We start from the raw sequence: 13,792 nt of genomic DNA on the forward strand, positions 1-13,792 counted from the left end.
TGCGGGCAGGGAATGTTTTTATTGAATGACAGCTAATAGGAAAGAACAAGCCTTTTCAAGTATTGAGGGTTTCAAAGATACGTGAAAAGTATAAACCGAGATCACTATTTGTTTATCTGTGGTAAAATCTGAATGAAATCTGACAGTTCAAGTGTCACTGGGAGTGAAGGACACACACAAATGAAATGATATTATAAGGCCAGTTTTCATAAAGGAATCGTGGTTACAAAAGACATTTTCAAAACAGACAATGATCCCAAAATTACAGCCAGCTGTGGTGATTGCACAGTTCATTTACAGTAACATTCTTAAAAAAAATGAAAGTGTGTAATAATTGCCTTATAAGAAAAAGGCATTACACTGCTGATATCAGTATACACGCCCACACTGTCTCTTGTTCTATTGGTTTTTAAGCAGATGCATCAAGCTTTAAGATTTTCATGTTCAGAGCGAGCAAATAAAGTACCAGTGAATGAAGAGAAAATGCACTGCTCTAAAGGCACTCCAGAGTTGTCTTGCTTATTATGAGCAATGCCAACCAGGGACCTGAAGCCCACTCAAATAATAACAAAAGGTCTAATGAGGGTTTAGTGCCAAGGGCTCGGCTTGCTCGTCTACATTCCTTCAACATTTTTTCTCTATCCATCCCATCTGCTCCCCCCAAGCCTTTGTGCTGTTCACATTTCAGCCTAGGAACAGGCCTGATTTGGTCTCGTTTATGCCCCATTGCATGCCCAGATAAGTAGTTTTAATTCTGCTGTTGATATCCTCAGAAAGTTATCACTTCAAATTTGTGCACACAACAAAGCAAAATCAGAAACCAGACCAGTCTATTCAATAGGTACAGGACGAGATGATAACCAGCAGTTGGTCCTGGCCTTGGCAGTTGTAGCAATCATGCAAAACTAAATTCAGAAGATAGGGGTCAGGCTCAAAGTTTTGCCTTCCCTCAAACAAGGCATCCTGATTGGAAAGAGAGTTATTTTTAAGAAGCAGGCAAGGCTTATGAACACACAGCAGTTAGTCCCCACTTACTTCTGTCACAGCAAAACATAGAACTGACTCCCTAGAAACTTCTTCCACTTTTTAAATTATGGGGAACCACAAGTACAAGGGGACACTCAGAGAAATTGAAAGGGGGAAGGTTTAGAACAAACACCAGGAAGTTCTTTTTCACCCAGAGGGTGGTGGATACATGGAACGCGCTGCCGGAGGATGTGATAAGCAGGAGCACGCTACAGGGCTTCAAAGAAGGTTTGGATAGGTACCTGGAGGACAAAGGGATTGAGGGGTATAGATAGGAGTAGAGGTAGATTATAGGGATAGGATTAGAGGCAGTTACAAAGTTAGTCAGGGGCACTGTTCAGGCAATTAGGCCTGATGGGCAGACCGCTGGGCAAGATGGACCTCTGGTCTGCCCCAGCGGAGGCAACTTCTTATGTTCTTAAGATTAGGAGCGAGGGAAAGCAGAAATGAAGGCAGGGAACAGGAGCTCTGTTAGTCAGGCAACTGCCCTGCTCAACCACCACCAAGGACTGTCAAAGACAGGAACCCCACCAGGAGCATGGGGTAGGAAACCTACTCAAAACAATGCCAACTGGAAACTACAAAAACAAACAAAAAGCATGTGATAAACTCCCCACTTAAACACTCCCCCCCCAACACATTAATTCAGAGGAAATGCTGCTCGTCAGGAGCGTCTGGGGCATGCATCCCACCAAACCATTTTTCTTTCTATCGTGTTAGCAGCTTCCCATTTATCTCTGGGAATGAGAAGGGCCGAGGAACACTGAGGTTAGCAGAGAAAGCTAGGCCATAAAAGTCTGGAGCATCCCCAAAATTCTGCAGTCACAGGCAAGAAGCGAAGATGTGCTGTATGAACTGGGATCCCCGTGTTCTCACCATGATCCCAGCTGCAGAGTGCTCTTCCTTTCCTCTTCACAAGGACATGAGCATACCAATGTCAGTACAAATAGGCAGCTCCATTACCTGCATTTTGGCTTTTGGCCCAGATAAGAAAAATTACTCGATACTTAGAAACTGGGGCGCAGATGCACAGAAAATAGAGCCTTTTGATCACCAGTGTGCAAGACAAAAACACCAGCTGACTATCAAAATGGCAACGTTACATGCACGGATAACCTGGAAAAAATTCAGGTTTAGGTTTAACTCGCCATCTGCTGTTTCTGGAAATGTTGACATTTCATCATAGCAAAAGATTTAGTACTGGCTGCACCTCTCACTGACCATTTTCAGACTTCTCTCTCGGGACAGATAACTGGCTGCTTGAATAGATATAGTCATTGTGCCTTACACCAGAGTCAGCGGTTTATGGATTCCATTTTCCAATAGTTAAAAATACAGCAGAATGCTGTTAAATTTGGAACACTTAGCTTCAAGGATTACAGCTGCCCCCTGTAGCTGTCTTTGTTGCAATGTTTGACCTTTAGTCTGAAGATGTTGCCACTCCTGATAGAAGCAGGAATCCTCCATATCTAGTGTCCAACATGTACAGAGACAACGCAGACTCTCTGAATACTGGCCAAGAAAACCCAATGCGGCATCTCCTCTGTATCGGGTTATGATCATGCTCGATACCGTCATTTATTGGCGTTTAGCTTTGTACGGACGAGAGCGCTTCCGACGGTCTGGTTTCCTTTGCTTGTGAAGGCGGCCAATACTGACCCCTTGCCGCCTTCGTACCGAAATGTTCTGTTCAACCAGGCTTGCTAGCATTCCTGAAAGGTGAGAAGAGACAGAAGGTATTAGGACAGAAGTAATGTCTCTCTCATCTGCCTTTCAGTTTATCATCTCTCAGACATTTAGCCCACAGCCAGTTCTGCTATTATGAACGATTACAGTTATCGCATGAGTTCTAGTAATAAGATACAATAATTATAATCGGAATATGCTGCCTGCAAATTAAAAACTGAAGAGGAAATTTTAAAGTTTACTTCCCTTTTCCATACAGTTTGAATATGAAAAGCTTTATGGAGTAATTTTAACCAGTGATTTAGAAAGGTTTTCACCCCCTTCCTGATTTTCCCTAATATTGCATATATGTTATACTGAATTTATTTGTTTGTTTGTTTGAGGTATTTATATACCACCTATCAAAGTTATCTAAACGGTTTACAATCAGGTACTCAAGCATTTCCTGTGTCTTGGTGGGCTCACAATCTTATCTAACGTAACTGGGTCAATGGAGGATTGAGTGACTTGCCCAGGGTGGCATTTGAACCGACAAACACAGAGTGCCGAGGCTGTAGCTCTAACCGCTAAGCCACAACTTCCTCATCATCTGTCATCTATAACAAAATGTAATATTGGACATAGGGAACCTGAGTAAACACAGCTTTAAAATTATTACTGTAGAATAATATTTACTTACTCAAGTACACACTTATAAAACTGTCCCAGAATACGTCAGCCAAAGCCTTATAAAGTGGTCTATAAAGACTTCATGAATAAAGCAGCTGTTCATACAACATAGCACCTACTTAGAAAATAGGTTCTTACCTGCTCATTTTCTTTCTGTTAGCTTGTAGACCGGTATAGTTCCTTACGGATGGGTATTATACCTCACTGCTACCGGCAGGTGGAGACTGAGATCAAACTTTTATATCAGCATAGTATCTATCCCCTGTACTAATCCAGTCTGCCGAATAGCCAAGCAGAACCTAGGAAAATTTTTAACTGAAAACAGTATAACAAACTCCAAACAGGAGTGAAGAAAACCAACAAATACTTATAAACCACTGTTGGAACACGTGTAGAACATAAACCTGGTACAGAAAACATCCCCACAGCTCACCAGCTAAGCCCTAGAAAAATACTAGGATCCGCAGAAAATTTTCAAAATCCACAAGCGAGCAAAAACCCGCAATCACCGCACAAAAACAGATTAGAATGGGGAACTATACCGGTCTACAAGCTAACAGAAAGAAAATTAGCAGGTAAGACCCTAATTTCTCAAGTTTCAAGTTTGTAAAACCGCTTAGATATAAAAACCTAATAATCAGGTACTCAAGTATTTTTCCCTACCTGTCCCAGAGAGCTCACAATCTATCTACCTTCTGTCAAGAACATGCTGGGCCCAACGAAAACACACCCGAGCCACTAGCCCGCCACACATCGCCACCTGGACCGACAGAGCCGTCACATCAAAACTCTGTTTAAGGACTCCGGGTCCTTCCACTGCCCTCAACAGGCACAGTGTGCCTCTTAGAAATGGCCCTTCAGGAATGGGATACAGGCGGGCCATGGAGCGCGCAAAACGAAAAGGGGCTTCTGGCACCTGCCACTGAGCTAGCATAACATCCCAAATATCCTGATGCATAGGAAAAGAGCGGGAAGCGGAGCGAATCCCCTTAAGCAAGGGGTCCACCAAAGGCGGGGGCTCCGAAACGGGGTCCTCGAAGTGCAAAACCGAGGAGATCTGCATAATTAACTCATAAAGCTCTTTCCGCTGAAAAATGCAGACCACAGATGCATCTTCGCCAGCAGGGGGGTGCTCGAACCCCTCGCTGGTGGAATCCGACTTCCCAAGAGGATTCTGGAATTCTCCCCATGGGAACAGGTCTTCCTCAATGACATCCTGCTCCTCTGGGAAAAAATCCTCATCCCAAGAGACCCTCTTGGGGCGTTTGGATGAGAAGAGTAGAGGGGGGCAAAACCGCCGCTGTGTCAAGGAAAAAAAAAAAAACCCCGAGACCCCCGGAGGGGACATGGAAGCTCCTGCTGCCAGCACATAAGCTTTACAAAGTGCCAATAAAATTTCAGGGGGAAAAAACCCCAACAGCCCCAAGGGACTCCCTACCACAGCAGGGGATCCTGCCAAACCTTGTCCCTGTATTTCCAGAACAGGGGGGAAGGTCACCTGAGGTAACTGAGATGAAGGAGCAGGTTCCCGCCAAAATTGGACCCAAAACCGCCAAAATCTGAAAAGCCTGGGACTTTCCCGACGCTGAGGCCGAGGAACCGACTAATGCGAAAAGGGAATCCCCAGCCATTCCGGCGGTAATAGGGAATCCTTTTCTCCCTGATAGTCAGCGGCTGGGAAACCCTCCGCATGGGCGTCGAGGGAAGCCAGGGCTTCCCTGCGATCCTAATCCGACTCGCGAGGTACCTTCGGCAGAGTGCTCTGGCCACCGGCATCCACTGCCGACGAGGATTCCCCACCGTTCCGGCCTGCACAACGCTTGCAGAGGCCGGCCTCGAGTAAAGAAAGAAAGTGCCGGTTAGATGAAAAAAAACAGAAAAACAGGCAGTTATAAAGGAAAATGAGCCCTTTAGACTGGCACACCTCAGGATTTTTTTGTTTTTTTACTTACAGAACAGACTCCATGGCTCTCAAGCTGGAAGGCTGACCAACCAGGAGGCCAGGCCCTAGAAAAATATGGAGAGGTGAAGAAAAGTGGGGGGAGGGATCCAGCACGAGACCCACCAGGTTTAACACCCACGAAGTCAGACAGATCCCCAAACAGGACTTGCCAAAGCTCTATCCGGCACAAAAGGGGAACAAGGAGTCCAAAAACAAAGTTCCAACAGGGCTAATAGGGGAGCTGAAATTAGCCTACCACCTGCTACCGGAGACTGAGGAAGATTGGATTATATACAAGTTTGATCTCAGTCTCCACCTGCTGGTAGCAGTGAGGTATAATACCCATCCGTAAGGAACTATACTGGTCTATCAAGCGATACAGAAAGAATAATTTTATAAGGAGGTTTCTGTATGGATATAAAAAGGATGGAGTCGGTCCAGAAGAAGGCTACTAAAATGGTGCATAGTCTTCGACATAAGGTGTATGGGGACAGACTTTAAGATCTCAATCTGTACACTTTGGTGGAAAGGCGGGAGAGAGAAGATATAATAGAGATGATGAAATACCTACATAATGTAAATGTGCATGAGTCGAGTCTCTTTCATTTGAAAGGAAACTTTGCAATGAGAGGGCATAGGATGACATTAAGAGGTGATAGGTTCCGGAGTAATCTAAGGAAATACTTTTTTACAGAAAGGGTGGTAGATGCGTGGAACAATTTCCTAGAAGAGGTGGTGGAAACAGAGACTCTGTATGAATTCAAGAAAGCGTGGGATCTCTTAGCGAGAGGAAGAGATAATGATTACTGCGGAAGGGCCATTTGGCTTTTATCTGCCATCATGTTTCTAAGAATAGGGAAATCAAGCCATTATGACATCGCCGAAGAGGTTGGCTCTTAGGCATTAGTGGAATGGGGCATTACGAGGGGCTGCTGAAATGTTCTCATCCCAACCAAGAAAAGAATGATGTGGAGCCATGAATCTTATAAGTTATTCTACACTGTGTCTGAATTCAAGAAAGTGTGGGATAGACATGTGGGATTTCAGAGAGAGAGAGGAAGAACATAGTAACATAGTAGATGACAGCAGATGATCCATCCAGTCTGCCCAACCTGATTCAATTTAAATTTTTTAATTTTTTTCTTCTTAGCTATTTCTGGGCAAGAATCCAAAGCTCTACCCGGTACTGTGCTTGGGTTCCTACTGCCGAAATCTCCGTTAAAACCTACTCCAGCCCATCTACACCCTCCCCAGCCCATCCTCCACCAAACGGCCATATACAGACACAGACCGTGCAAGTCTGCCCAGTACCGGCCTTAGTTCAATATTTAATATTATTTTCTGATTCTAGATCCTTTGTGTTCATCCCACGCTTCTTTGAACTCAGTCACAGTTTTCCTCTCCACCACCTCTCTCGGGAGCGCATTCCAGGCATCCACCACCCTCTCCGTAAAGTAGAATTTCCTAACATTGCCCCTGAATCTACCACCCCTCAACCTCAAATTATGTCCTCTGGTTTTACCATTTTCCTTTCTCTGGAAAAGATTTTGTTCTAGTACCTTAAATCATCCCCTATACAACCACATGCCCCCCAGTACCTTATATCATACCCCCATACCCTCACATGCCCCCCCCCCAGTACCTTACATCATTCCACATACAACCACGTGCACCCCCAATACCATAAATCATCCCCCCATACAACCATGTGTCCCCAGTACCTTAAATCATCCCCATCCCCCCACGTGCCCCCCATTACCTTACATCATCCCAACCCCCCCCCCACGTGCCTCCAGTATCTTAAATCATCCTCCATACTCCCACATGCCTCCCAGTACCTTAAATCATCCCCCATATCCCCTCAGTACCTTTTTTAATCATCCCCCCCCTTTAATCACATCTCCTCGGTACCTTTTTTAATTCCTCCCTCCTTAGATGGCTCTCATCTTTCCCAGCCAGCAGCACACAGGCCAGAATAGCTGCAGTCAGTTCTCGCGAGTGCCGCAAGAGCTGACTTCAGCCATTCAGAGATTGGCGCAGGCCCAGGCAGGAGCACGGAGGACTTGCTCCTGATCTCTGCGCTTCTGGCTGGGAAATTCGCTAGACTACCAGGTACGAGGCATCGAGCGGGTGGATGGGATTAAAGATGCAGCAGCGGTGGGTTTTTGCTTTGTTTTTTTAAAATATGCGGTGGGGCGGTTTAAAAATATGCAGCAGCGGGGTAAAATATGTGGCAGCGGGTTTAAATTTGTTATCTTCGCTTCATGCCCCTGTGGAAGATAGATTCATAAACAACAGCTCATGGAGAAAAATGATCAACCAATACAAAGCCCAAACAAAACTAGCCAAACATTCTGGACAAATTGGAAAAGGAAAACCAGATTTGAAAAAATTATTTCTAACAACACATTTCTTAGCTAACCCAATTGAATTAACAACCAATGCTGTATTCTGATCCGGTGAGGAGCCTTGAGCATCTGCGCATGTTCAACGCCTGCCAGCTCCCATCCCCTCCAAGATTCTCAGGGAAAGCGGGAGCAGGCAGGCCTTGAGCATACACAGATGCTCAAAGCTCTGCACCAGATCAGAATACAGCATCGATGGTGGCAGCGGGTTTCTAATACTAATAGCAAGTACAATGTCAGAGAGGGGGGCGTGCATGGAGGAGGGTGGTGGTGGCAGGCAGTGGAAGTTTGTGTGCTGGCTTCGTTTGTTTGGTGGAGAGTCCGTTGTCCCATCCCATTTCTTTTTCTCCTTTGATTGCCAGACTTTTGATAAATAAATAAAATGACACAAGAATATTATCTGGAAGCCCTAGCCCCCTGCAATGCAGTCAGCTCACCCTCCTGGGCCAACATGGAGATAAAGGCGCAGATAAACTCATCATAGTTGTGGGTTCTTCTCTGATCATCGACCTGCAGGACAGAGAAAGTTGAGTATATCAAGTGATTATAGGAGATCATTAGAGGAGACAGCAGCTCAGCTCTAAGCCCTTTCAATATTCAGCTTCTGTGTCAATAATGAATCTTATTATTCATGAAGCAGCATGGACACTTACAATGTTTTAAGTTTACAAACCTTGTGCTTCTCAATGGAAAGACCTGAACCAGAAATGTTCAGAACCAGAAAGAAGCACAATAACCACCACGAAAATTTACTAAAACTGCAGCTTTGCTCAGATAATTATAAAGGTACAATAAAAAAAAAGAGAGATGAAAACCAAGAACAAAACAGGAGCAACTCAAAGCATGGGCTGAAAAGTATTTAGCACATGCTAATCACTAAAGGTCCTTTTACTAAGATATGCTAAGTTCATTGCGTATTAAGGAGAAATTAGTTTCTTATCTGCTAATTTTCTTTCTTTTAGCCCCTCCAGACTTTTGGCAGTGGTACAAGTGGGCTGTGCAGTCCCATCTACAATCAGTTTGATGAACAGCCAAGCAGGAACTAAGAACTTAAAAACAATGAACTATAAACACAACTCCACTCTCATATGGAGAAGACAAAATTAGTTGTCCGGATTGAACACTGAGACACTGTTGGATACTGACTAGAGCAAAAAACCTTCAAAGTGTCCCCACAGTTAAACCAGATGAACCAAACACCGCTGCTCCTATTAAACTCCCCCAAACCAAGAAAAGATACCACAGAACAACTGACTTTTCAAGAAAAACCAAGTCAAACGACAGGGCGGGTTCTGTGCCGGTCTGGAAGGACTTAAAGAAAGAAAATTAGAAGGTACGCCGACGCAATAGCCTCCTTGATCCAGCGTGCAATCGTAGCTTTATCAGCACCGTCCCTCTTATGAGGGCCTGCTAGATGGACAAAAAAACATCCGACTGATGCTCGAAAGAACCCTCCCGACTACCCAAGACTGGAAGGGAAACCGTCTGGCTAACATGATAAGGAGAAACGACCTTAGGAAGAAAACACAGAACCAGCCGCAGCACGACCCACTCCCTAGAGAACTACAGAAAGGGAGGTCTACAGTTCAGAAACACTTCTTGCGGAAGTAATGACCACCAGGAACACAGCCTTGAGAGTAAGGTCCTTAAATGTGCAGGAGCCGAGAGGCTCAAGAGGATGAACGAGCAATGAAAGAACCAGACTGAGGTCCCAGGCTGGAACCAAAGGATGAACATAAGAATTGCCGCTGCTGGAGCAGACCAGTGGTCCATCGTGCCCAGCAGTCCACTCCCGCGGCGGACCATTGCCCTAACAGACTAGCCTTACCTGCGTACGTACTGGTTCAGAGGAACTTGTCTAACTTTGTCTTGAATCCCTGGAGGGTGTTTTCCCCTATAACAGCCTCCGGAAGAGAATTGCAGTTTTCCACCACTCTGGGTGAAGAAGAACTTCCTTACGTTTGTACGGAATCTATCCCCTTTTAACTTTAGAAAGTGCCCTCTTTGTTTCCTGCGTATAGCCTGTCAGCTTCCGGTATGTTGTGTATATCCTCTTCGGTAAATACAGACGCAAAAAATGTGAACTGGAGGCTGGAGCAATTTCGTCGCTCTCAAAAAATGAATCACATCTGGTGAAGAGGGCAAACGCTGATTGCGCAACTGACCGTGAAAAGACAACAAGACCACAACCTGAACCCTTAGGGAGGAATAGGCAAGACCCCACTTTAGGCAAAAACTCCAAGATGTGAGGCAAAGACGAGCAAAGAGAAACCACGTCACGAGCGGAACACCACTCCTCAAAGAGACGACAAATGCGCACATAGGCCCGAGAGGTGGAAAGTCTCCAAGAGCCCAAGAGGGTAGAGATCACCTTATCAGAATATCCTTTTTTACACAGGTGGTCCCTTTCAAGAGCCAAGCCATAAGACTAAAGGGACTCAGGATCGAACATGGGAATGGGACCCCGAGTCTGAAGGTCATAGAAACATAGAAACATAGAAAAATGACGGCAGAAAAGGGCCAAAGCCCATCAAGTCTGCCCACTCCATTGACCCTTCTGTTTGATTTTGCTCACCACCCCCTGCCCTCACCTCATTAGAGATCCCACATGAATGTCCCATTTATTTTTGAAATCTGCCACGCTGTTGGCCTCAATCACCTGCCGTGGGAGTTCATTCCAATGATCGACCACCCTCTCAGTGAAGAAATACTTTCTGGAGTCTCCATGAAATTTCCCTCCCCTGATTTTCAGCGGATGCCCTCTGGTGGAAGAAGGTCCTATAAGACGGAAGATATCCTCTTCCACCTCGATACGACCCGTGATATATTTAAATGTCTCGATCATGTCCCCTCTCTCTCTTCGTTCTTCAAGTGAGTACAGCTGCAATTTATTCAGCCTTACTTCATACGGAAGATCTTTGAGCCCCGAGACCATCCTGGTGGCCATCCGCTGAACTGACTCCATTCTCAGCACATCTTTCCGGTAATGTGGTCTCCAGAATTGAACACAATATTCCAAATGTGGTCTCACCATGGATCTGTACAGTGGCATTATGACCTCTGGCATCCTGCTGATAAAACCTCTACGGATACAACCCATCATTTGCCTTGCCTTAGAGGAAGCCTTTTCCACCTGATTGGCAGTTTTCATGTCTTCACTAATGATTACTCCTAAATCCCGTTCTTCCGTGGTCCTAACTAAGGTCTCACCATTTAACGTGTAAGTCCTGCACAGATTTCTTTTACCCAGGTGCATCACTTTGCATTTTTTAGCATTGAAGTTAAGCTGCCAAGTCGATGACCATTGTTCTAATAGTAGTAGGTCCTGTGTCATATTGTCAGGCATAGTGCTTTTACCTACTATGTTGCACAGTTTGGCGTCGTCGGCGAACAATGATATTTTTCCTCTGATCCCTTGGGTCATATCACTTATGAATATGTTGAATAGGATTGGACCCAAGACCGAGCCCTGTGGTACTCCACTGGTCACATTCGATGTTTTGGATGGGGTACCATTTACCATCACTCTCTGAAGTCTACCGCTCAGCCAATCCTTAACCCATGCAGCTAGTGTTTCCCCTAATCCCAGCGATTTCAACTTGTTCAATAACCTACGGTGTGGGACGCTGTCAAAAGCTTTGCTAAAGTCCAAATACACTACGTCCAGGGACTCCCCGGCATCCAGTTGTCTTGTTACCCAATCGAAGAAGCTAATCAGATTTGATTGGCAGGACCTGCCTTTGGTAAATCCATGTTGATGGGGATCACGTAGATCTTCTTCATCCAGGATTGTATCAAGTTTCTGTTTGATCAGTGTTTCCATGAGTTTGCATACTATGGATGTGAGACTTACCGGTCTGTAATTCGCTGTCTCTGTCCTGCAGCCCTTTTTGTGGAGTGGAATAACGTTAGCTGTTTTCCAGTCCAAGGGAACTCTTCCCGTGCTTAGGGAGAGATTGAAGAGCACAGATAATGGTTCCGCCAGGACTTCCCTCAGCTCTCTGAGCACCCTGGGGTGTAGGTTGTCTGGTCCCATGGCTTTGTTTACTTTGAGTCTTGAAAGTTCGCAGTAGACGCTACTGGGAGTAAACTTGAAGTCTTGAAACGGGTCTTTCTGGCATTCCCTTGTCCATAAAAGTGGACCGGATCCCGGCTCCTCACAGGTGAAAACCGAGCAGAAGTATTCATTTAGTAGTTCTGCCTTAGTGGAATCTGATTCTGCATAATTCCCGTCCGATTTCCTGAATCGTTCTATCCCATCTTTGTTTCGTTTCCTGTCACTAATATACCTAAAGACGGATTTATCCCCTTTCTTAATGTTCCTTGCTAGATTCTCCTCTATTCGGAGCTTGGCCTCTCTGACTGCCTTCTTGACAGCTTTAGACCTGTCCTGATAGTCTTCTTTTACCTCCTGCTTTCCTAAATGTTTGTAGGCAATAAATGCTTTTTTCTTCTCCTTAATGAGGTCCGAAATTTCAGTATTGAACCACTGGGGTCTTTTGTTTCTCCGACTTTTGCTGACCGTTTTTGCGTAGCGATTTGTTGCTTCATGCAAGGTGGATTTCAGAGTCGACCACATATTTTCCACATTGTCAGTTTGTGCTTGGTTTTGCAGCTTTCATGGACAAAATCTCCCATGCGTTCGAAGTCTGTGCCTCTAAAGTTGAGGACTCTCGTCACTGTATTTGATCTAGAGAAACCCCACTTGAGGTTAAGCCATATCATGTTATGGTCGCTAGAGGCCAGCGTATCGCCTACCGATACTTCTGTGACGCTGTCTCCATTGGTGAGTACCAGGTCCAGTATTGCCTGGTTTCTAGTGGGCTCCAGTACCATTTGTTTGAGTCGTGTACCCTTTATGGAGGTTAATATTCTTCTGCTGCCACAGGTAGTCGCAGAGAGTGTGTTCCAATCTGCATCGGGCATGTTGAAGTCCCCAAGCAGAACTGTGTCGGGCAAGAGGGGCAGAGGAAGAGGATCTGCCATGAGAAGATGAACCAGATCAACGTACCAAGGGCACCTGGGCCAGTCCGGAGTGACCAGGATCACACGGCCTGCATGTCGAGCAATACAAAGAACAACTCTGCCCACAAGTGGCCATGGAGGAAAGACATACAGCAGGCCGTCCATTGGCCAAGCCTGCATCAGAGCATCCAGTCCCTCGGCCTGGTAATCCTTGTGCCAACTGAAGAACCTTGGCACTCTGGTGTTGACACTCGTGGCCATCAGGTCCATGACTGGCTGGCACTAGGTCTGATCAATTAACTCGAAGGCTTCAAGCCTGAGACACTACTCACCGGGATCTAACACATAATGACTGAGAAAGTAAGCCTGGAGGTTGTCCACTCTCGCTATGTGGGAAGCCGAGATGTCCAGAAGATGAGCCTCTTCCCATTCCTTGAGAAGAGTTGTTTCCTGCACTACAAGATGGTTTTCTCCCCGACGACTGCCATAAGCCACAGTCGTGGCACTGTCTGGGAGAACCCACATTGACTTGCCCCCTAGCAAAGACTGGAAAGCTACCAAGGCCAACTGAATGGCTCTGGTCTACAGAACACTGATCGACCAGGATGCTTCCACCGGTGACCAGATGTCCTAAGCCGAGCGACCGAGACATTGAGCTCCTCACCCAAGGAGACTGGCATCCATGAGAAGCACTGTCCACTGGGACTGATCCAGACTCACCCCGTGAGCCAGATTGGAAGACTGCAACGAACTAACCCCCGAAGAGGGACAGGACAGTTCAGTTCATGAAACTGGTGACAACCATCAAAGAAGTGCATACTGAAGAGGAAGCATGCGAGCCCAAGCCCACCGGACTACTTCCAGGGAGACCACCATCGACTCCAAGACCTATAGAAAAACCTGCGGCCGAGGGCAATGACAATCCATCAGGGAATGAATCTGCGAATGCAATTTCAACACCTGGGCCTTGGGAAGGCAGACTCTCCCCAAGCTGGTGTCAAAGAGAACTCCGAGACACTCCAAGCACTGAGACGGAATCAACCAGCTTTTCGACAGATTGACCACTTAGCCTAGTGACTGCAGAAACTTCATTACTCAG

General features: G+C 45.9%; 1 protein-coding gene across 2 annotated transcripts in view; it reads right to left on the reverse strand.

Annotated features, from left to right (window-relative positions):
* The window catches only part of BAP1 (BRCA1 associated protein 1), a 108,690-nt gene continuing 94,898 nt past the window's right edge, over nt 1–13,792 (reverse strand). For both annotated transcript variants that reach the window (XM_033926343.1, XM_033926344.1), the window contains 2 exons: nt 8,166–8,238; nt 1–2,738 (listed from right to left, as the gene is read on the reverse strand). In XM_033926343.1, coding sequence (XP_033782234.1) covers nt 2,605–2,738; nt 8,166–8,238 — 207 coding nt within the window. In that variant the 3' untranslated portion in view covers nt 1–2,604. The remainder of the gene's footprint in view (nt 2,739–8,165; nt 8,239–13,792) is intronic.

Source organism: Geotrypetes seraphini, chromosome 17 (genome assembly GCF_902459505.1).
Source record: "Geotrypetes seraphini chromosome 17, aGeoSer1.1, whole genome shotgun sequence".
Lineage (NCBI taxonomy): Eukaryota > Metazoa > Chordata > Amphibia > Gymnophiona > Dermophiidae > Geotrypetes > Geotrypetes seraphini.